The sequence below is a fragment of the Lepus europaeus genome, chromosome 18, assembly GCF_033115175.1.
Source record: "Lepus europaeus isolate LE1 chromosome 18, mLepTim1.pri, whole genome shotgun sequence".
In the NCBI taxonomy this organism is placed as follows: domain Eukaryota; kingdom Metazoa; phylum Chordata; class Mammalia; order Lagomorpha; family Leporidae; genus Lepus; species Lepus europaeus.
The window spans coordinates 41,652,934-41,677,509 of record NC_084844.1 but is presented as its reverse complement, the minus strand read 5'-3'; the positions used below and the strand labels follow the sequence as shown (position 1 = coordinate 41,677,509).

General features: G+C 42.4%; 1 protein-coding gene and 1 non-coding gene across 4 annotated transcripts in view; both read left to right on the top strand.

Moving 5' to 3' along the window:
- The window catches only part of ATAD5 (ATPase family AAA domain containing 5), a 63,505-nt gene extending 39,795 nt beyond the window's left edge, over positions 1-23,710 (top strand). For 2 of the 3 annotated variants that reach the window (XM_062174801.1, XM_062174799.1), the window contains 9 exons: positions 1,057-1,233; positions 2,056-2,189; positions 2,806-2,899; positions 4,099-4,163; positions 12,361-12,541; positions 17,954-18,135; positions 18,913-19,784; positions 20,169-20,327; positions 21,454-23,708. In XM_062174801.1, the coding sequence (XP_062030785.1) occupies positions 1,057-1,233; positions 2,056-2,189; positions 2,806-2,899; positions 4,099-4,163; positions 12,361-12,541; positions 17,954-18,135; positions 18,913-19,784; positions 20,169-20,327; positions 21,454-21,532 (1,943 nt within the window). In that variant the 3' untranslated portion in view covers positions 21,533-23,708. Of the gene's footprint in view, positions 1-1,056; positions 1,234-2,055; positions 2,190-2,805; positions 2,900-4,098; positions 4,164-12,360; positions 12,542-17,953; positions 18,136-18,912; positions 19,785-20,168; positions 20,328-21,453 lie in introns of all 3 variants that reach the window. The other variant, XM_062174802.1, reaches the window with a different exon arrangement.
- LOC133747459 (U6 spliceosomal RNA) lies at positions 2,259-2,365 on the top strand. The gene has a single exon (XR_009864391.1). It is a non-coding gene; the product is annotated as a U6 spliceosomal RNA (small nuclear RNA).
- Positions 23,711-24,576: the final 866 nt, after the last annotated feature.

Here is a 24,576-nt window from a genome sequence, read left to right as displayed (position 1 = left end):
CCGGTGTGCAGGTGCCGCAAGGTGGAGGATTAGCCTGTTAAGCCATGGCGCTGGCCAGGATTCTTTATTTTTTTTTAAAGTTCTGTTTACTTATTTATTTGAAAGATGTAGTAGCAGAGAATGAGAGAGAGAGAATCTTCCATTCACTGGTTCACTGCCCAAATGGCTATAACAGCCAGGACTAGGCCAGGCTGAAGCCAGGAGCCTGGTACTCCATCTGGTCTCCCACATAGTTGGCTGTAACTCATGTACTTGAGGCGTTACCCACTGCTTCCCTGGTGCCTTAGCAGGGAGCTGGATGGAAAGCAGAGTATTCAGGACTTGAACTGGCACTTTGATTTGTGATGTGGGCATGTCAACCAGTGGCTTAACCCATATAACCACAATGCCTGTCCCATCTTGTTTTCCTTATTTATTGCTCATATTTCCCATCTTCGGCTAGCAGGAAGTTAGTTGTTTTAATCTGTATCCTTTCGAGATTGCCCTGGTATTCCTTAATGTTTTCTGTGCTTTCTGTCATGTCAACATGTTCCAGACATAAGGTTAGCTATTTCTCCAAGGAGATAGTTCTTTTGGTACAAAGCTTTTCAGAATTGTAATATTGGTAAAATTTAGGTAGGCATTTAAAATAAAAATTGACATGTATTTTTAAAACCGATCTTTTGGGGCCAATGTTGTGTCGTAGTGGGTTAATCCTCTGCTTGCATTGCCAACATTCCATGTGGGTGCTGGTTTGAATCCCAGCTGCTCCACTTCCAATCCAGCTCCCTGCTGAGTGCCTTGGAAAGCATGTCTTTTCCAAATGATGGGGTTATCTTTTTTATACTGTTAGGAAAAAAAAACAGTATTTGGATTACAGAGTATTTGAATGTAAGAATAAAAGAATTTCTGTGTCTTTAATCTCTAACCAGTAAGAGTAGAAATATAGAATATGGGGCCCAAGTCTTCTGATCGAGGCCCCCCCCCAAAAAATAAAGAAATACAGAATATAGATATCTATCTTGCCTTCTGTATACTTTCTAGGATTTATCTCTAAATGGAATTTACTTTTGACAGAAAAAGTAAACTCCCCTAAGAAAGTTATTACATCACCAAGAAAACTTCCCCCATCATCACCCAAAAGTATTGGACCAAAGCGAGCACTGCCCCCGAAAACTTTGGCAAATTACTTTAAAGTATCTTCTAAACCAAAAAGTAATGAAGAAATAGGAGCGCTTTTGGAAAATAATAAAGGTAAGAAGATGAATAGACAAATACTCTTTAATATTAACTGTGCTGTTACATACAAGTAAGAACATAGTTCAGGGACTCCTGCTGCTACCTCACCTATGCTGACCTCCTGAAGAAGGGAAGTTTTGATATTTTGTTTCAGGCAGGTTTTGTTGTTGTTGTTGTTGTTGTCTTTTTGGAGGGAGAGAAAGATTGAGAGATTGAGAGTGAGTGCCCTGTCTGCTGGTTCACTCACCCAGATGCCTGCAGTAGCTGGGGAACTGAAGCTGGGAGCTGGAAACTCAACCCGAGTCTCCTACGTGGGTGACAGGAACTCATTCACTGCGTCACCATTGCTCCCTCCAGGCTCTGCATTAGCAGGAAGCTTATTGTCTGTAACCAGAGCCAGGAGTTGAGCCCAGTTCTCCAGCATCTTCACTGTTGTTTCCATTATTTTTGGTTTTGGGCTTTTGAAAAATAATCATTTATTTGAGGAAGAACACCCCAATCTGTTGATTTATCCCCCAAATGTCCACAATGCCAGGCTGAGTGTGCTAGAAGCTGGGAGCTCAGTCTAGACCCCCATGTGGATGATGGGAACCCAGTTACATGAGCCTCCCAGGATCTATCCTCAGCAGGAAGCCGGAGTCATGAGCTGGAGGTGGGTGATGAAGCCAGGCATCCAGTATGGTTCTTGAGCATGCTAACCAGTACCTTAACTACTAAGCCAAATGCCCGCAACCCTGTTTCAGTTTTAATCAAGGATTTCAGTTGAGCTTATTCTGTAGAAATATCCAGTGGTCTATTAAAAGTTGATTTTACCTATGATATTAATTATTTATACAGGAATTAAAAATACTTTTGAGCAGAAACAAATTATTCAGATGAAATCTACAAATGCAACTACTTCAAATGTCAAAGAATTTGGAGCTGAGGAATCCAGCAGGAAAAATGCCACATCTCTCATTCTTTTTGAGGAGGTAGGCTTACAGAGGTACACATTCATGATACCTCATGATAAAGACTGATTTTTAAGATTAGTATATGTTGTGCTTGCTTTGGCAGCACATACACTAAAATTGGAACAATACAGAGAAGATTAGCATGGCCCCTGTGCATGGATGAGACACAAATTCATGAAGCCTTCCATATTTTTTTTAAAAAAAGATTGATGTATGTTTTCTTATAGGGTTAGAAAATAGCCAAAAAAAAAAAAAAAAAAAAAAGAGTCAGAAATACTTGTATCTATTTGAAATTAAAACAAATGACATCAACTCTAGAAGAACTTTTCAGGAAGATAATTACTATACTTCATGGCCACTAATTTATTAAGTGATTATTGAAATTATTCTGATTAATTCCAAACCAGTTATAGTTGACTACATTTCTTTGATTTTAATGTTTGTATATGGTCATTTTTAAAATTTGTTTATAGTGTAAGGTGTTTGTAAGCTTTCATTGTTCATACTGTTCAGAAATTCATAAATCTTGTCTCTAACAGACACAGTTTCTTTTATATATGTATATATGTATATATAAATGTTATCCAGTAAATGTATTGTTACTCATCACATGAATATTCTAAATGCTATATAGGTTGATGTCATTTTTGATGAAGATGCTGGGTTTTTAAATGCAATCAAGACATTCATGGCAACAACTAAGCGACCTGTAATCCTGACAACAAGTGGTAGGTAACAAAAATTTTAGTATGATTAATTTCTTTCAGTTAAAGTACTTTGAGAATGTGCTTATTAGCTGGAAATGTTCCTTTAAAACTCAGTTAACAGATGAAGAATGAAGTTTTTGTTTTTTAGTTTTGTTTTTTAGATTTTTTATTTATTTGAGGGGTGGAGTTATAGACAGTGAGAGGGATAGACAGAGAGAAAGGTCTTCCGTCAGCTGGTTCACTCCCCAACTGGCTGCAGTGGCCGGAGCTGCACCGATCCGAAGCCAGGAGCCTCTTCTGGTCTCCCACACGGGTGCAGGGGCCCAAGGACTTGGGCCATCTTCTAATGCTTTCCCAGGCCATAACAGAGAGCTGGATTGGAAGAGGAGCAGCCGGGCCTAGAACTGGCACCCATATGGGACGCCAGCACCACAGGCAGAGGATTAACCTACTGTGCCACAGTGCCGGTCCCATTTTAGTTTCTTATTTGAAAGGCAGAGGACAGAGGACAGATCCACGGGTTCGCTACCTAAATATGTATAATAGCTAGATTGGGTCAGTCCAAAGCCAGAAGCCTAGAACTTAATCTGGGTTCCCTACGTGGGTGGCAGTTTGAGTTATTACCTGCTACCTCGCAGGTCTGCATTAGCAACAATATGCAATCAGAGATGGAGCCGTTATTTGAACCCAAGCATTCCTTGGGACGTGGGCATCCCACGCAGTGACTTAACCATTGCACTCAACTCTTGCCCCAAGTCTTCTTCTTTTCTTTCTTTCTTTTTTTTTTTTTTTTTTCTCTTTAAAGCTTTACTTATTTACTTGAGAGGTAGAATTATAGACAGGGAGAGGGAGAGACAGAGAGAGAGGTCTTCCATCCGCTGGTTCACTCCTCAAATGGCCTCAATGGCTGGAACTGGGCCGATCTGAAGCCAGGAGCTAGGAGCTTCTTCCAGGTCTCCCACACCAGTGCAGGGGCTGCTTTCCCAGGCCATAGCAGAGAGCTGGATTGGAAATAGAGCTGGGACTCAGACCAGTGCCCATATGGGATGCTGGCACCACAGGTACATGCCTAACCTACTACACCACAACACTGCCCCCCCATTTCTTTTTTTCTAAAATGGAGAAGCTGCTTGATAGTTTTTAGCCTATGAATTATTTAAGATTCCAAAAAACTTGGTTAGTGATCTTAATGCTTAGCAGAATATATTTTTTCCCTATAGATCCAACATTTAGTTTAATGTTTGATGGCTGCTTTGAAGAAATCAATTTTAATACTCCTTCCCTGGTAAGTTTTTAATTTTTCTAATTATGAAAATGGTGATTTATTATTTTAAAATATGTGTGCTAAAGAATAAAAACTTTTGAGTTTTAGGAAATATTAGATTATTTCTTTTTTTGCTTTAAAAAGATGTTGAATAAAACTTTTCAGTTTTAGGAAACATTGGATAATTTCTTTTTTTGCTTTAAAAAAATGTTTTCCAAATATTATATTTTTACTAGACTGTTCATTAGGTTTATTTCCAGAATAACAGCACTTACTGAAGTAAAATTTAAATAAAGCGCACATTTTACATACAACTCAGTGAATGATATACACGAAAGCCAAATGTAGTCCTCTCCCAGATTAATATTATAGAGCATTTCCTTCATCTCCAGAAGTTCCTGTGGGTTCTTTATAGTTAACATAACCCTCCCCATCAGAAGTAACACTACCTTTTTTTTCCTTTTTAATAATTATGAATGTTGCAGTGAAATTAACTTTGTGTGTGTGCAATTCTGTGAACTTTAAAGCATGTGTAAATTTATGAAGCCATCACTATAATTAAGATATAGACAATTCTATTATCTATTACCCCATAAAACTTCACACTCATATCTATGAACTTAAATCAGTTTTGCAATTTCAAATAATAGGAAAATGGGCTTGCCCTGTGGCTTTGCTTGTTGCAGAATTTCATGTAAATGGAATCTTATGTAGTGTTTTGTCTTTACTCATCATAAAGGTTTTTCAGATTCATTTGTGTAACACATGTCCGTCCTCCTTTTTTCTTTTCTTTTCTTTTTTAAAGATTTATTTATTTTATTTAAAAGAGTTACACAGAGAGAGGAGAAGCAGAGAGAGAGGTCTTCCATCTGATGGTTCACTCCCCAGTTGGCCACAACAGCCGGAGCTGCACCGAAGCCAGAAGCCAGGAGCTTCTTCCGGGTCTCCCACACGAGTACAGGGGCCCAAACACTTGAGCCATCTTCTGCTGCTTTCCCAGGCCATAGCAGAGAGCTAGATGGAAAGTGGAGCAGTTGGGTCTTGAACTGGCGCCCATATGGGATGCCGGCGCTTCAGGCCAGGGTGTTAACCCATTGCGCCAGAGCGCTGGCCCCCTGTCCTCCCTTTTTTCTAATGAGCAGCATTCACTGTGTGGCTCCACCACGTTGTGTTTATTCATTCACCTGTGGATAGCCATCTGGATCATTTCTAGTGAAGCTATTATAAATAAAGGACTTGGGCCATCTTCCGCTGCTTTCCCATGCACATTAGCAGGGAGCTGGACTGGAAGTGGAGCAGCCAGGACTTGAACCAGCACCCATATGGGATGCCTGTGTTGCAGGTAGCAGCTTAACCCGTTATGACACAATAGTGGCCCCTGTGCCTATATTCTTAAGAGATGTTGATATATTGTTTCCAGGCCATGTGAAATGGATTTGGATGTATTCCTTGTTCTTTATTCTGGGAGAGTCTACATAGGATTGGTTTTATATTTTCCCTAAAAATTTAGTAGAATTTGCCATTACATCCATGTAGATTTACAGACATTTTTATAAGGATTTTAAACTATAATTCAATTTCTTTGTTAGATATAGAGCTCTTCAAGGTGCCAAGCCTGTAGTCATAAAGCTGTTTATAATATTCTCTTCATGTTCGTAAGATCTGTGTCCCCTCTTCTATTCCAGATATTGGTAATGTGTCTTCTCTTAGGAAAAAAAACCAGTTATTTCTTCTCCATTTGAAAAGGAGAGAGACAGAGATCTTCCATTCACTGGTTCACTGCCCACCTGCATGCACAACTAGTAGTGGGCCAGGCCAAAACCAGGAGCTGGAACCCAGTCTGGATCTCACGTGGGTGTACTAGGGACCAAGTACTCGATCCGTCCTCTGCCTCCCAGGCAGTGCATTAGCAGGAAGCTGGCTTGGCCGTGCCAGAGTCAGGTCATGACCCCAGCACTCCTGTGTGGTTCCGGAGTTCCAGGCAGCAGCTCAGTTGCTGGGCCCGATGCCCACGCTCGCCCTTTTGTTTCCTTCATCATTTGACTCGTGATTTATCTATTTTCTTATAACTAACTTTGGGTTTCTATAATTTTGTCCATTTGTTAATTTTATTGATTTCTGCTCCTATCATAGTCTTTTCATTTGGTTGAATTGACCTGTCTGTAGTATTTTAATGAAGAAGCTTAGATAATTGGTTTTCTAATCTTCTGTATTTTAAACTTTCAGTGATACAAATACCATTGTATGCAGTGCTGTAGCTGTATCATACAAGTTTTGATCGTAGTGTTTTCACTTTCACATAGCTCAAGATATTTATAATTTTTCTTTTGATTACTCGTAGTAAACTGTATGTTTTAATTCCTCTTAAATTTATCAAGATTAATTTGATGGCCCAGAATATAGTCTGTCTTGCTAAATGTTCAATGTGTACTTTGTATTTTTTTTTAAGATTTATTTATTTATTTATTTGAAAGTCAGAGTTACACAGAGAGAGAAGGAGAGGCAGAGAGAGATAGGTCTTCCATCTGCTGGTTCACTCCACAACTGGCCACAATGGCTGGAGCTGCGCCGATCTGAGGCCAGGAGCCAGGAGCTTCCTCCAGGTCTCCCAGGGATTAGAAGTGTGGCAGCTAGGACTCAAACTGGAACCCATATGACATGCAGCACTGCGGGTGATGGCTTTATTGCTGTACCACAGAATAGGCCCCAATCATTGTTATTTTAAGGGGCTGGCATTGTGGCATAATGGGTGAAGCCACCATATGGGTGGTGAGTCCTGCCGCTCCACTTCTGATCTAGCTCTCTGCTAGTGTGCCTGGGAAAGCAGTGGAAGATGGCTCAACTCCTTGGTCTCCTGCACCCACATGGGAGACCCAGAGGAAGCTCTGGGCTCCTCCTTCTGCCTGGCCCAGCCCTGGTCATTGCAGCCTTTTGTGGAGTGAAACAACAGATGAAAAACCTCTCTTTATGTCTCCCCCCACCCTTTTCTGTAACTCTGCCTTTCAAATAAATAAAATAAATCTTTAAAATGTTATTTATTTGAAAGAGTTAAAGTGAGAGATGGAGAGACAGGAAGGGAAGAATGGAAGATCTCTCTCTCTCTCTCTCTCTCTCTCTCTCTCTCTCTTTCTGCCTTTCCCTCTCCCTCCCTCTTCCTCTCTGTAAATCTGACTTTCAAATGAAATACATAATTTTTTTTTTTTTATTTGAAATGGAGAGTTGCAGAGAGACAGGGAGACACACACACAGATCTTCCATTCTTCCATTGGCCGTTTCACTCCCCAAAAGGCTGCAACAGCCAGGGCTGGGCCAGGCTGAAGCCAGGAGCCCAGAGCTTCTTCTGGGTCTCTCACAAGTGTAGGGGCCCAAACACTTGGGCCATCCTCCACTGCCCTCCCAGGTGCACCAGCAGGATGCTGGACCAGAAGTGGAGCAGCCAGGTATTGAACAGGTGCCCATATAGGATACCAGCTTTGCAGGCAGAGTCCACTCAACCTGCTATGCCACAACACTGGCCCCCATGAGTAAATTTGATTTAAAAAGTACCATTTTATCACCTAATACTCCTAGTTTTTCCAGTTTTAATAATGTCTGTGGGAGCAAGCATTTGATATAAAAGTTAAGATGCCATTTGAGACTCCTGCATCTCATAGTGGAGCACCTGGGTTCAAGTCCTGGCTCTACCCCCAATTCCAACTTCCTGCTGATGTGCATCCTGGGAGGAAGCAGGTGATAGCTCGAGAAGTAGGGTTCCTGTCACACTCCTGGGACACCTGGATTGTGTTCCCAGCTTCTGGCTTTGGCTTGGCCCACTCTGTCTATGGCAGGCATTTGGGGAGTGAACCAGCAAATGAGGACCCATCTCTCTTTATCTGCCTCTCTGCCTTTCAAAAAGTAAAACAAACAACATATAGTGTTGTCAATATAATTTTATCTTTTTTATGTCTTTTTTTTTTTTTTTTTTTTTGACAGGCAGAGTGGACAGAGAGAGAGAGTAAGGTCTTGCTTTGCCGTTGGTTCACCCTCCAATGGCCGCCACGGCCGGCACGCTGTGGCCAGCGCACCACGCTGATCCGAAGGCAGGAGCCAGGTGCTTCTCCTGGTCTCCCATGGGGTGCAGGGCCCAAGCACTTGGGCCATCCTCCACTGCACTCCCGGGCCATAGCAGAGAGCTGGCCTGGAAGAGGGGCAACCGGGACAGAATCCGGCGCCCCGACCGGGACTAGAACCCGGTGTGCCGGCACCGCTAGGTGGAGGATTAGCCTGTTGAGCCACAGTGCCAGCTTTTTTATGTCTTTATTTTATGACTTTCTCATTTAGATCTGTCATCCATCTCAAATTAATTTCTTTTTTTATTTTTTAAAATTTTTTTCTAGCTTAAGTGTTTTATTTGTTTGCAACTATGCTTATTAACACTATATGATGAAAATGTACAAAGAATAAGGTTGCAGTTTTTGGTTAGATTTAAGTTAAAGACATTCATTAATAAAGAATCTTTGAAGTGAATATTCCAGAAATTTCTCTAAGCCATCTGTTCAGAATAACTGTCTCTGAATTTGACCTTACCTCAGAAAGTATTGGCATGCATTTGAATTAAACTAAAAAAGTTTTCAAAATAAGCCCTAATTAAAAAAAAAAAAAAAAAACTATTCTACATTCAAACTAAAACAATTTTAATAGAGCTTTCCTTTCCCGAATCAAATTAATTTCTATGACTGGTATAAGTTAATGATCAACATCCCTACTTTCCCAGATCAGTTTATTGAATACAGTTTTCTTTCCCCATTGAATCACTTTGTTACATTAAAGATACATATATTTTGCTATACATACATATGTTATGCTCTTTCTGGAATATTTATTTGGTTCTATTGATCTATCATTGGCAGTCCCATACTCCTTAGTATGACTTTGTGGTGGATTTTGAGATCTGATAGTTTGTCTCCAAAGTTTGGCTGTTCTTCAAGTTATTTTAGTCATTCTAAGTCCCATGCATTTTCTATGTAAATTTCAAAATCTGTATGTCAGCTTTTACTTTTTTTTATTTTTATTTTTAATTTTTTTTTTTTTTTTTTTTTTGATAAGCAGAGTTAGACAGTGAGAGAGAGAGACAGAGAGAAAGGTCTTCCTTCTGTTGGTTCAGCCCCCAAATGGCCATTCCAGCCGGCACGCTGCGCCAATCTGAAGCCAGGAGCCAGGTGCTTCCTCTTGGTCTCCCATGCAGGTGCAGGGCCCAAGCACTTGGGCCATTCTCCACTGCACTCCCGGGCCACAGCAGAGAGCTGGACTGGAAGAGGAGCAACTGGGAAAGAACTGGAGCCCCAACCGGGACAAGAACCTGGAGTGCCGGCGCCGCAGGCGGAAGATTAGCCCAGTGAGCCGCGGCGCTGGCCAGCTTTTACTTTTAAAAAGCCTGCTAGGATTTTGTTGGGAATTGTGCTGAATCCATAAGTTAATGTGTATTAAAACTGGCATTTTACTTTATTTTATTTAGAGGTAGAGTTACTGACAGTGAGAGGAAGAGACAGAGAGAAAGGTCTTCTTCCGTTGGTTCACTCCCCAAATGGCCGCAACAACTGATGCTGTGCCAATCCAAAGCCAGGAGCCAGGAGCTTCTTCCTGGTCTCCCATGCAGATGCAGGGGTGCAAGTACTTGGGCCATCTTCTACTGCTTTTCCAGGCCATAGCAGAGAGCTGGACTGGTAGAGGAGCAGCTGGGGCTAGAACTGGTGCCCATATGGGATGCTGGCACTGCAGGCAGAGGATTAACCTACTGCGCCACGGTGCCAGCCGCAAAACTGGCATTTTAACAATATTAACTTTTCCAATTAATGATAGTGTATTTCTCCATTTATTTTTCTTTAAATTTTTTTAGCAATATATTATTTTCACTGTAGAAGTATGGCATATCTTTTATTTGAGAGGTAAAGTTACAGACAGAGCAAGAGGCGGAGAAGTTTTCCATCCACTGATCCATGCCCCAAATAGCCATGGCAGCCATAGCTGGGCCGATGTAAAGCCAGGAGCTTCCTCCAGGTCTCCCACGTGGGTGCAGGGGCCCAAGCAATTGGGCCATCTTCTACTGCTTTCCAAGACCATTAGCAGAGAGCTGGATCATAAATGACGCAGCTGGGATTTGAACCGGTTCCCATATGGGATGCCAGCGCTGCACGCAGAGGCTTAACCTATTACACCAGCCCCTCAAGCTTATTCTTAAGTATTTGATGTTTTCAGTGCTATTAAAGGTTTTATTTCTTAATATTTATTTTGCTTGGTTGTTGGCTCTTATTTAGAAATACCTTTGATTTTTAGATAGATGTTGTTTGTGTCCTTTGAACTTCACTAATCAGTTCTAGTAGTTTATAATTTATTTATTTATTTATTTTTTATTTTTTTTTTTTTGTCTTTCTGGTCTTATTTTACAGAATAGGACTCTGGTACCATTTTAAGAAGAATCTTCCTTGTTTCCAACTTTTTTGTTTTAAAAGATTGATTTGTTTATTTGATAGGCAGATGTATGAAGAGAGAGAAAGTCAGAGAGAGAATCTTCTAGCTGCTGGTTTACTCCCCAAAAGGCTGCAACAGCTGGGACTGGGCCAGGACCCTGGGACTCCATCCAGATCTCCCACGTGGATGCAGAGGCCAAGAATCTGAATGCTTTGCATTCATATTAGCAGGGAGCAGAATCAGAAATGGAGCAGCCGGGACTCAAAGCGGCACTTACATGGAATTGTATGGTTGCTGGTGGTGGCTTAACCCACTGTGCCACAACGCCGGACTCCTGCTTCCAGCATTCTTAGGATTGTTTTGTGTTCTTAAAAAATGAACCCTGGCCGGCGCCATGGCTCAACAGGCTAATCCTCTGCCTAGCAGCGCCGGCACACTGGGTACTAGTCCCGGTCGGAGCGCCGGATTCTGTCCCGGTTGCTCCTCTTCCAGGCCAGCTCTCTGCTATGGCCCAGGAGTGCAGTGGAGGATGGCCCAAGTGCTTGGGCCCTGCACCCCATGGGAGACCAGGAGAAGCACCTGGCTCCTGCCTTTGGATCAGCGCGGTACGCCAGCCGCAGCGCGCCGGCCGCGACGGCCATTGGAGGGTGAACCAATGGCAAAAAGGAAGACCTTTCTCTCTGTCTCTCTCTCACTGTCCACTCTGCCTGTCAAAAAAAAAAAAAAGAACCCTGTTATCCTTGTAAAACCTTGTTTTTTTGAATCTCTGGTGACACCTTGTTGTCAGAGCTACTTTGTCTTGTGATTAACAGAGCCATATCAGCCTTATCACACTAGTGTCTGTATGGCGTGTCTTTTTCTCTCCTTTTATTTTTTATATATCTGCTCTTAATTTTATATTGTGTTCTTTTAAATAACACAGTTTAATCTTTTTTGTTTGTTTGTCTAAACAGTTCTTAATTCCTCCTTTTCTGCGTTCTCTTGGGTTGATCCAGTGTGTTATTTCATTTGATCTTCGCTGTTGGCTTTAATTTATATCTCTTTGTACTTTTTTTTGTGGTTACTCCAGAGCTGTACACCATGGTGTCCATGAACCAGGCTAGGCCCTGGGCTTTTACAGTGTGCATAGTCTGCAGATACCACACTTATCCTAATGTATGATAGCATTTGCATGAAGTGTCCAGAGTCGGTACTTCTGTAGACACAGGAAGTACAGTGGTAGTGCCTGGAATTGGGAGAACGAGGTAGAAATGCGGAGACAGTCAGTGAATATGGGGCTTCTGTTGGAGATGATGAAAATGTTCTATAATTAGTGACAATAGTTGCACAACTATAAATCCACTAAAACCATTGAATTGTACAGTATGTGAATTATATCTCAATGCATGTCGTGTATTTTTAAATGTAGCTAGCTAGAATTGAAACATACAAATTAGTATAAACACCAGATTTGGAAGAATATTATGCAATGTCCTCTCACGCTATACCATTATTTAATTCAAATGTTTTTTCAAGGTTTATAAAACCGCTTACAGTGTTTAGGTTGGAGAATTGCTTATAAGTTTCATGGTGATCTTGGACTGTTTGCAAATAATATATATATATATATATACTTTTAATTTGGTGGTATATGCCTTTATAGTTTTGAGCTCCTCAAGAAGAGCTTTACTATATAGCAGATTTCAGCAGAATTTGTCTCGCTCCTCAGTGTTGTTCATATGTATTATTGTATTTTTGTTAACTCTTTAACACTATTCTCTCTGTTTTTAAGCTAAATGTTGCCAGCTACCTACAAATGATCTGCTTAACTGAGAATTTCAGAACTGATGTAAGAGACTTTGTAACTTTGTTAACTACAAGTACTTGTGACATCAGAAGAAGTATCCTTTACTTGCAGTTCTGGATTAGAAGTGGAGGTGGATTTTTAGAAGAAAGGCCATTGTCCCATTGTCGTGAGTTGATCTTTCATGACATAAATTTCTACTAAGGGACCCTGTTTTAAAATATATGCTGTGGCTGGCATTTGGTGTAGCAGTTAAGACACTCTGGAGTGCCCCTGTCCCATATCAGAGTGGCTAGGTTCAAGTCCTTACTCCTCTCCTGACTCCAGCTTCCTGCTAATTATACACTAGGAAGCAACAGGTGCTAGGTACATGGAACACCTGGATTGAGTTCTGGGCTCATGGCTTCAGTCTGGCCCAGCCCTGGGTGTTACAGGTATTTGGGCAATGAGCTAGCAGATGGGAAATCTCTCTCTCGGAAATAAATAAATAAATACAAACATACAAACATAAATACTTTAATTATGCTGTACCAAGATATTTGAGACTATAAAAATTTCGAGGGGTGAGTGTTGTGGCGTAGCGAGTAATGCCACCACCTGTGGGTAAAGCTGCCACCATCCCATATGGGTTCCAGTTCAAATCCCGGTTGCTCCACTTCCTTTTTTTTTTTTTTTTTTTTTAATTTGACAGGTAGAGTTAGACAATGAGAGAGAGACAGAGAGAGAAAGGTCTTCCTTCTGTTGGTTCACTCCCCAAATGGGTACTATGGCCGGCGCGCTGCGCCGATCCGAAGCCAGGAGCCAGGTGCTTCCTCCTGGTCTCCCATGTGGGTACAGGGGCCCAAGCACCCTGGCCATCCTCCACTGCCTTCCCGAGCCACAGCAGAGAGCTGGACTGGAAGAGGAGCAACCAGGACTAGAACCCGGCACCCATATGGGATGCCGGCACCACAGGCGGAGGATTAACCAAGTGAGCCACTGCATGGGCCCTGTTGCTCCACTTCCAATCCACCTCCCTTTTAATGTGCCTGGGAAAGCAGCAGAGGATGACCCAAGTGCTTGGGTCCCTCTAAACACCTAAGAGACCTGGAAGAAGCTCCTGGCTCCTGATTTTGCCCAGCCCAGCTTGGGTCTTAGCAACCATTTGGGGAATGAACTAGTGGATAGAAGATTTCTCTCTCTCTGCCTCTGCCTCTTCCTCTCTGGAACTCTGCCTTTCAAATAAATAAAAATCTTAAGAAAAAAATTTTTTTGAATAAATCATTTTTAAACAAATCTTTAAAACTTATTTTTTGAGCATCCAGTCATCACAGTAATCTTTGACAGGTATATACCTGCTTCCTTCATGAAGTTTTGTGAATATTAAATATAAGTAAATAAGAGTCTGTGCAACTCTCTATGCTCCAAAATTCACTTTAGCTCTGAGCCTGTTTCTTTACCTCAGAAATGAGAGATTTGACTAGATAATCTATAAATTACTCCCAATTTTATAGCTCTTTTAAAATGGTTTAAAAAAGGTATAATATCATTTTTTAAAAAAACCCTCTCACCATTCCTCTCTCTCTCCAAAGGTTTGATTGTTCAATTTTCCAAACTCTTACTTAAATAAGTTTCTAAATTCACAGTTTCTTATAAAGCAAATGGTAGAACTATAATAATGATGTGGCAACTTCCCTTTTTCAGTTACTGAAAACACATGGTGGTTTTTCTTCCTCAGTGTCTCTGGTTCTCTCATTGTTTTTGCTGTGACCTCTGTAAATAAGTTTCCTAAGAGCTTATTTAATAGTCTACAATTCTGTTTTCCTAAGAACTTTGTTTCAGAAATACTTTTATTCCTTACTGCTGTTAAGTCACCATCACTACCTAACTCAAGGCACGGCCATTTGTGGAGCGCTTTGCCCATGCCAGACCCTGCTTTGGCCTCGGTAACACGGGCTTCCTTCCTTGAGATGCTCCTGTTTGCTTCCCGTGCTCCACAGGCCCAGTTCTATAGTTGAGGATCCTATTCTGCAAAATACTCATGTATTTAAATAAAACCAAGCAGAAGTTCTGGTTATTATTACCCTGTCAGGTCTCTCCTGCACTTTTACATTGAATGCAGTATAAACCAGTAGATTCAACTGTTTCTCAGAAGTAGATGTGACAAATAAGACATGAGGAAGTAATCCTGGGGTTTACAACAAATCCATTAATAGCTTTTGCCATACCGCTGTATGTAATCGGCTATACCAAGTACTGTATTATTTTTTTTTTTTAAGATTTATTTATGGCCGGCGCCGTGGCTCAACAGGCTAATCCTCCGCCTTGCGGCGCCGCCACACCGGGTTCTAGTCCCGGTCGGGGCACCGATCCTGTCCCGGTTGCCCCTCTTCCAGGCCAGCTCTCTGCTGTGGCCAGGGAGTGCAGTGGAGGATGGCCCAAGTGTTTGGGCTCTGCACCCCATGGGAGACCAGGAGAAGCACCTGGCTCCTGCCATCGGAACAGCGCGGTGCGCCGGCCGCAGCGCGCTACCGCAGCGGCCATTGGAGGGTGAACCAACGGCAAAAGGAAGACCTTTCTCTCTGTCTCTCTCTCACTGTCCACTCTGCCTGTCAAAAAAAAGAAAAAAATAAAAAAATAATAAAAAAGATTTATTTATTTGAAAGAGTTACAGAGAGAGGTAGAGACAGAGAGGTCTTCCATCTGCTCTCTAGATGGCTGCACGGCTGGAGCTGAGCCGATACAAAGCCAGGAGCTAGGAGCCAGGAGCTTCTTCTGGGTCTCCCACATGGGTGCAGGGGCCCAAGGACTTGGGCCATCCTCTGCTGCTTTCCCAGGCCACAGCAGAGAGCTGGATTGGAAGAGGAGCAGCCAGGACTAGAACTGGCGCCCATATGGGAAGCAGCACTTCAGGCCAGGGCTTTAACCCACTGTACCACACCGCCAGCCCCACCAAGTACTTTAAAAAAGAAAAACTATAGCATAGTTTCTCTTCTTGAAGATGTTATTTTATGTGCATTTCATTCTCTCTCTCTCTTTTTTTTTTTTTTAAGAATTTATTTATTTATTTATTTGAAAAGAAGAGTTAGAGAAAGAGAAAGAGATCTTCCATCCACTGGTTCACGCCCCAAATGGCCGCTATGACCAGGGCTGGACCAGGCCAAAGCCAGGATTCAGGAGCTTCATCAGGGTCTCCCACATGGGTGACAGGGGCGCAGACACTTGGGGGCCATCTTCGGCTGCTTTCCCAGGGCATTAGCAGGGAGCTGGAGTTGCAGGCAACAGCTTTACCTGCTATGCCACAGTGCAGGCCCCCATATTTTATTCCTTTTTAAAACACAAGGGCAGGTGCTGTGGCGCAGCAGATTAAAGCCCCGGCCTGCAGCCCCAGCATACCATATTGGTACCAGTTCAACGCCAAGCTGCTCCACTTCCAATCCAGCTCCCTGCTAACGAACCTAGGAAAGCATCGGAGGATGGCCCAAGTGCTTGGGCCCCTGCACTCACGTGGAAAACCCTGAAGAAGCTCATGGATCCTTGCTCCTGCCTGGTCCAGCCCTGGTCGTTGCAAGCCGTTTGGGGAGTGAACCAGTAAATAGAAGACCTCTTTCTCTCTTTCTGTCTCTACCTCTCTCTGTAACTCTGACTTTCAAATAAATAAAATAAATCTTTAAAAAATATATACACATTCTTTGGGAATTCAAACAATATAGAAATAAATAAATTTCCCCACTTTTCTTGAAGTTTTTTTTTTTTTTTTTTATTTGAAGTCAGAGTGATAGAATATTCCATCCTCTGGTCCTTTCTTCAGATGCCCACAGCAGCAAGCTAGGAGCCAGGAGCTTCATCAGGGTCTCCCACATGGTGGCAGGTAACTGATTACTTTACCCATGATTAGCTGCCACCTCAGGTGCACATTAGCAAGAGGAGACATCAGAAGCAGGGGCAGGACTTAATCTCAGGCACTGCAATATGGAATATGGGTAGCCTGAGTGACAGCTTATCCCATTGCCCCACAACACCTACCCCAAATTCCCCCACTTTATAAATATAGCCACTGTCAGACTTTTATCTGTACATAGAAAATTTTGCTACGTATTTATAAACCAAAAATCCAAAAGTACCATATAAGTGTACTTCAAAAAGTTTGTGGAAAAATGAAATTAAAAGATAAGCTTATTTGGACACAAAATTCTTTTTGGAATACTTGCAGTTTTTTCTTCTTTTTTATTTTTAATTAATTTATTTATTTGAAAGAGTTACACAGAGAGAAGGCGAAGCAGAGAGAGAGGTTCACTCTCCAGTTGGCCGCAATAGCCAGAGCTGCACCAATTCAAAGCCAGGAGCCAGGAGCTTCTGGGTCTCCCATGCTGGAGCAGGGGCCCAAGGCCTTAGGCCATCTTCTACTGCTTTCCCAGGCCAGAGCAGAGAACTGGATTGGAAGTGGAGCAGCCGGGTCTTGAACCGGCGTCCATATGGGATGTTGGCACCACAGGCGGCAGCTTTACCTGCTATACCACAGCCCCTAAATTTTTTTTCAAAGAACACAATGGTGCTCTTTTTTTTTTTTTTTTTTTTTTAAGATTTATTTATGGCTGGCACCGTGGCTTAACAGGCTAATCCTCCACCTTGCGGCACCGGCACACCAGGTTCTAGTCCCGGTCGGGGCGCCGGATTCTATCCCGGTTGCCCCTCTTCCAGGCCAGCTCTCTGCTATGGCCTGGGAAGGCAGTGGAGGATGGCCCAAGTGCTTGGGCCCTGCACCCGCATGGGAGACCAGGAGAAGCACCTGGCTCCTGGCTTCGGATCAGCACGATGCGCCGACCGCAGCGGCCGTTGGAGGGTGACCCAACGGCAAAGGAAGACCTTTCTCTCTGTCTCTCTCTCTCACTGTCCACTCTGCCTATCCAAAAAAAAAAAAATAAAAGAGAAGAAAAAAAAAGATTGATTTATTTATTTGAAAGGCAGAGTTACAGAGAAGCTGAGGCAGAGAGAGAGTGAGAGAGATAAGTCTTTCATCCACTGGTTCACTCCCCAAGTGGCCACACCAGCCAGGTCTGGGCATATCCTAAGGCAGGAGCTTCTCCCAAGTCTCCCGTGCAGATTATTGGATTATTTTAAAGTCTCCCACTATCACTTCATTTACTTTATGTATTGTTAGAAGTAATGCTTATGTTGTACTCTTTTTAAAAATTTATTTATTTGAAAGGCAGAGTGACAGAACTCTTTCATTCATAGGTTTACTCACCAAAGGCCAGAAGCCCTAAACTCCATCTAGGTCTCTCACGTGGGTGCAGGGGTCCAGAGAGTTGGGCCATCTTCCACTGCTTTCCCAGGCATGTTAGTAGGGAGCTGGGTCAGAAGTGGAACAACTGGGGCTCGAACCAACACTCATAGGGGATGCTGGCATCACATATATCGCCTTGACCTGCACCACAGCACAGGCTCCTGTACTCTTAATTAAAAACATATTGGGGGGTGAGGGAGAAACAGCAGTTGCATATGTCCAAGAGATATCAAAGGATCACAAATGTTAAACAATTGTTTGATACATTTTGGTTAAAATACACACAGCTAAGATTTTCTCTTATTGATTTTATAGGAGGGAATAACAGGAATGTACATATAGTTTGCTCTGAAGATGGTCCTGGTGTGAAAAATAATGTCAAAAATACTAAAAAGAATCGTATAATCCTTCCTAAGTGTGACACCGGCTGTGTTGAGACCTTGTTTGGTATTAAGAATATTTTTTCCCCATCTGAAGACTTATTCTCATTTTTGAAGGTATTTTTAATTTCTGTTTGGAATGCTGAATTTATGTTCCTTTTGATTTTTCCCAACAGTTACTTCTGCCTTTTGAATCTTAACTTTAACTTAAATTTTCCTGTAATTTTTATAGGTTTTAGATTTCTAATTGTAATACATCTTACTACTTTGACAAACATTGCATGGGCATTCTTCCAAATGCAAATTGTAGGATTTAGAAATTTTTCAGAAAAAGACAATTTCAGAGTAGTTTTTTAAATAAATGAACTTCTAATTATTGGAGTATGAATTTAATTTTCCAAGTTAACAATCTATATTTTTTTAAGATTTATTTTTTAAAATTTATTTGAAAGAGTTACAGAGAGGGAGAGGCAGAGAGAGAGCTCTTTGACCTGCTGGTTCACTCCCTAGATGGCCTCAATAGCCAAGGCTGAGCCAGGCCATGAGGGGCCAGGAGCATCTGGGTTTCCCACGTAGGTACAGGGGACAACCACTTTGGCCATCCTCTACTGCTTTCCCAAGGGAGCTGGATCAGAAGTGGAGCAGCCAGGACTCGAACTGGTACCCAAATAGGATACTGGCACAGTAGATGGTGGCTTTACCCACTAGGCTACAGGCCTGGCTCCTATATTTAATGTTTAGGTTCAGAACTATTTTGATGTAAATGTAGATTAATAAAATTTTGAGGGACTGTAACAGTATTTTGAAGATAGAATATGGATAATACTATGTTCCCATGAAAAGAAAAATGTTAGACTGATTTCTGTTATTTCTTTATTCCCCATTGTTTTTCAGCACAAAATCACAACAAAAGAAGAATGGCATAAACTCATCCAACTCCTTACAGAATTCCAAATGCAGAGTGTAGATTTTTTATATAGTAATCTTGAGTTCCTTCTGCCATTACCTGTTGATATTGTCCCAGAGCCACACACTCTCTGTGGCTCGTCAGTAACTCTGGAAGCCAGCACCACAACAAAAAGTGCGCCGTGTCTTGCTAGGAAACCTTCTGAAGGAGAGCAGCCGGTGAAAAAGGCCCACAAGAAGAAACATAAGAAAAAGATGGTCATACTGGATGACAGTGATTTATTTGACACTGACTTGAACTTTCCTGATGAAGTTCTTAGCCTGTCCCCTGCGGCTCTTTCCTCAAATTCAGAAGAAAGCAAAAGCAGAGACAAAGAAAGCAATCCGGATACAAAGAAAGTAAGCAAATGTTTAGCATCCAATATCGCATCGACTCCTGGACCTCCGAAAACACCAGCAGAAAAACAGTGCTCTGCCCTTGTCTCTCAGTGTTTAAACTCTCTCGCCGAGTTCCTGGATAACATGTCCTTCCTTGACCCCCTTTTCACTGGTGCACAAGAACAAAAGGAATTTGATAAAGATGACTTTAGTTGGCCCAGTGGAAAGGTTAAAAGTGGCCTTTGTGATGAGTTTAGTCTGGAGAGCGGCAATGGCGGTGGGTGGACCGCTCAGAGCTCTGCAGAACTGAAGGCAGCTGCAGAAGCGCTCAGCTTTACCAAGTGTTCCTCTACTATTTCAAAAGCATTGGAAACCTTGAATTCTTGCAAGAAGTTGGGAAGAGATCCAACCAGCGATCTGACTATCCAGGTTTCACAAAAGCGCAATAATATGTACTTCCGCCGGTCGGCAGCTAATTTAGAGTAAGTCTGACCTTTTACTTGTACTCTTCAGTGATAAACGGTAAAGGGGAAATCATTAGTTGCTTTCTTACTGTTTTCAAATGCTGGCCTGTTGCTCCTGGTAGGCCCTTGACATTAATAATGTGGCGCTAAGAGGGTGGGAGAGTTCCTCCGCATTGCTGGAGAGAGGCATAGTGAGAGATCAGGGTGGCTACATTCGGGAGACTGAAGTGACAGGGAAGGGGGTGTGAACTTGTCCTGACAGCAGGTAGCCATGAAGATTTGTCAGATGGGAAATTCATCTGGAAAGGGCCTTGGCACTGGAGCAGAAGCCCGGCTGGTTGTGTTTGGGATTGTTACATTTTTACTGAGCATTATAAGTAACTCATTATTTTAAATTCACAGCAATGCAAGGAAGAGGATAGCAGTCATTAAAAGTGTATTTTCTAGCCGATCTCTTGTGAACCTAGGTAACAGACAAGCTAGTATAATTGAATACCTGCCAACTCTTCGAAACATTTGTAGAACAGAGAAGTTAAAGGAACAAGGAAAAAGCAAAAGGAGGTAACTAAAATAACATGTTTGGGGTGGGCATTGTGGTGCAGTGGGTTAAGCTGCCATGTAGGACACCCACATTCTGTATTGCAATTCCACTTTGAGTCCCAGTAGTCCATGCTTCTATCCAGCTTCCTGCTAATCCGCTGGGATGCAGGAGATGATCCCTGCCAATGCACTGGGATGCTCAAGTGCTTGGGTTCTTGCCACATACATGGGAGACCCAGATAGAGTCTCCTAGCTCCTGACTACTTTCAGCCTGGCCTACCACTGGCTGTTGCGGGCATTTGGGGAATGAACCTATAGGTAGAAGATGTGTGTGTGTCTTTCTCTGCCACTATGTCTGTCAAATAAGTAAATATTTTTTTAATTTATTTTATTTTTTTAAAGATTTATTTATTTAGTTAAAAGTCAGGGTTACACAGAGAGAGGAGGAGAGGCAGAGAAAGAGAGAGGGGTCTTCCATCCATTGTTACACTTCCCAGTTGACCACAGTGGCCGGAGCTGTGCCAATCCAAAGCCAGGAGCCAGGATCCTCTTCTGGGTCTCCCACAAGGGTGCAGGGGCCCAAGGAATTGGACCATCTTCTGCTGCTCTCCCAGGGCAATAGAGAGCTGGATCGGAAGTGGAGCAGCCGGGACTCGAAATGGTGCCCATATGGGATGCTGGCACTGCAAGTAGTGGCTTTACCTGCTATGCCACAGCGCCTGCCCCCAATAAATCTTTTTTTAAAGTAACATTGTAGGGGTTAAACCTCTGCCTGCAGTGTCAGCATCCTACATTGGCACCAGTTCATCTTGGCTGTTCCATTTCCAATCCAGCTCCCTGCTGATGTGCCTGGAAGGGCAGTAGAAGATGGCCCAGGTGCTTGGGCCCCTGCTCCTATGTGGGAGACCTGGAGGAAGCTCCTGGCTCCTGGCTTCAGCCTGGCCCAGCCTTGGGCATTGTGGCCATTTGGGGAGTTAACCAATGGTATAGGATTGATCTCTTTTTTTTTCTCTTTCATCTCTATCTGCTTTCAAATAAATAAATGAATTTTTTAAAAATAACATTTAAAAATAGCTATTTCTAGATGAATAAATGCTTTCATCAGATGAAAATACTAACAATATATTTTTCCTTGTTATTTTGACAGGTTCCTGCACTATTTTGAAGGAATTCACCTTGATATTCCAAAAGAGACTGTGAATACCTTGGCAGCTGATTTTCCTTAATCTTCTACATTAACTTTGTACAGATCATGTGGTCCTTAAGATATTTTTGTATTATGTTGATTTTCATTGAAGAATTTTTCTTGATGTACATTCAAAACAGACTATTTGTATATTTTTTATTTTGTGCATATATTTAAAATGAAAAAATTTGAGTTACAAGTTGTATATATGATTGTGGTAGTTTTTTTTTCCTGGAGTTTTTGTATTATCTGATTTTGCTTTGTTGGAGTATTTTTTGTGGGTGTGAATGAACTGTTTCTGGAAGGTGGAGTTGCCCTGATATTTCTATAATTTTCCCCTTTCCTGTAACCCTCAATCCACCCCTCTCCTACCAGATATGGTGCTCTGTCAAGTTGTAAATATGAACCACCTAGATGGTCTTTTAAAATTGTTTACACAATACAAACATAAGATTACCTATGTAATACATAAGAAAACTTCCTACGAAGAAAATACACTTCAAGTCTCAAAAGGATCTGATGAACTGATTTGTAGTACTATCCCCCAGCGTGTTTTACCATTGAATCAGTGAATGCTGACAATGTAAGATCAAGATTATAAATTAGTTTTTCATAAATCTTTTTTAGCGGCCCTGTGGTATCATGTATATTTGCCAGCTTGAATCATTTGTCTTGTACATTCTGTTTGTATTTTTATTTCTTGATGTTTTATTTCATAAAGATATTAATGACATTAATGTATCAGTTTTGTATGAGATGCTGTTGATTGAATTAAGACTGTAGCAGGTGTGTTTAGCATGGTGGTTGGGATGCCTGTGTCCCATATCAAAGCATTTGGGTTCAGTGCTCAGCTATGACTCCTGATGCTGTTTGCTTGCTGATGCAGACCCTGGGAGGCAGCAGTGATGGCTGAGTTCCTGCCACCCATGTGGGAAACCTGGATTGAGTTCCAGACTCCTGGCTTCAGCCTAACCAGGCCCAGCCATTGGGAGCATTTGGGGAGTGATCCAGCAGGTAGGAGCTGTCTTTCTGCCTCTCAAAAAACAAAATGATTTTTTTTAAGATTTATTTATGTAGTTGAATGGCAGAGTTAGAGAGAGAGGAAGAGACAGAGCGAGCTTCCATCTGCTGGTTCACTCCCAAGATGGCTGAAACAACAGGAGCTATAGCAGGCTTAAGCCAGGAGCCAGGAGCTTCATCCTGGTCTCCCATGTGGGTGGCAGAGGCCCAAGTACTAGGGCCATACTCTGCTGCTTTTCCTAGGGAAAAGCCTTAGCAGGGAGCTGGATCAGAAGTGGAACAGGTGGGACATGAACCAGCTTCATGTGCCAACATTGCAGGCAGCAGGTTTTTTTTTCTTTTTAACTTTTCCTGGCAGCTATAGTGGCCAGTTCTTTTTTGATTTTTGATTTTAAATATTTATTTATTTATTTGAAAGTTAGAGTTACAGACAGAAGGAGAGACAGAGAGAGGTCTTCCATCCTTGGGTTCAGTCCCCAAATAACTGTAACAGCAGAGCTTCCTCTGGGTCTCCGACTTGGGTGCAGGGATCCAAGCACTGGGGCCCTCCTCCACTGCTTTCCCAGGCCATAAGCAGAGAGCTGGATTGGAAGAGAAGCGGCCAGGACACACACCAGCAGAGATGAGATGCCAGCACTGCACGCAGAGGCTTGTGCCACTACACCACGGTGCTGGTCCCAGTCAGTTGTACTGTAAAGTAGCTCCCTGGGGTGGGCATATGTTGCAGCATGTATGACTCCACTTGGAAGATCCATGTTCAAGACCAGCTCTGCTTCCAATTCCAGCTTCCTGCTGTTTCAGATCCTAGGAGGCAACAAATGATGGCTCAAGTAGTTAAGTCCCTGTTGCCCATGTGGGAGACCCAGACTGAGTTCTTGGCTCCTGGCCTGGCTGGCCCTGACTGTTGTAGACATTTGGGAGATTGATAGATGGGAGCTTTCTGTGTGTCTGTCTCTTTGCCCTTCAAATAAATAAAAAACGTTTTAAAATCAAACAGCTCCCTTGGGTCTGGTGCTATGCCACAGTAGGTTAATCCTTTGCCTTTGGTGCCAGCATCCTATATGGGTGCCAGTTTCCTGGCTGTTCCTCTTCCGATCCAGCTCTCTGCTTTAGCCTGGGAAAGCAGCGGAAGATGGCCCAAATACTTGGGCCCCTGCACCCATGTGGGAGATCTGGAGGAAGCTCCTGGCTCCTGGATTTGGATCAGCCCTGCTCTAGCCACTATGGCCATTTGAGGAGTGAACCAGCAGATGGAAGACCTGTCTCTCCCTGTCACTAATTCTGCCTTTAAAGAAAATCTTTAAAAAAAAAAAAAAAAAACTGCTCCCCATTTCAGATGTTTATGTTAGCTTAATGTTCAGGTACATTATCTGATGAGTTATAAACTCAAGTTAGGATCTGTTTTGTAGTTTTGAAAAATACAGAGGCACACTCACAGATATGATGTATGATGACGTTTATACCCCTTATTTATTCAATGTAGCTTTTCTTAGCCTGATTAGTATATTGACCTACTTGAAGGTTAAACCAAAGATGTAGTATTTGAATAGCAGTTCAAAATGTAATCATCCTGATTTGGCATTTCATTATGGGGAGACGATTACTCTCATTCTATAACTTAAGAGGCTAATGCTAATTCCTTCATTATTTATAACATCAGTTATTTATTTATTTATTTATTTAAGATTTATTTATAAGGCCCAAGGGCCAGGCCAAAGTCAGGATCCTAGAACTCCACCCTGGTCTCTGAGGGCTTGGGCCATCTCCCACTGTTTCATAAGCATCATTATCAGGGGTTGGGTCAGAAGCAGCATTACAGGCGGCAGCTTGACCCACTGATCATCTTCCAAGGTGTTCGGTGGAGCTAGTTCAAGGATGATGGATACAAGGTTACAGCTGGAGCCACAGGTTTTATGTTGCAGGTTCAGAGGTCATGTCTTAGATTTCATCCCTGTGGCAAGAATCTTCGGAAGCACTGTTGTCTATTTTTCCAGAGTTTCTCCTGTAGACCACTTACCTGTGCTTCATTAGGAAATTCTTGTAATTCTCACCAACTGGTGAATC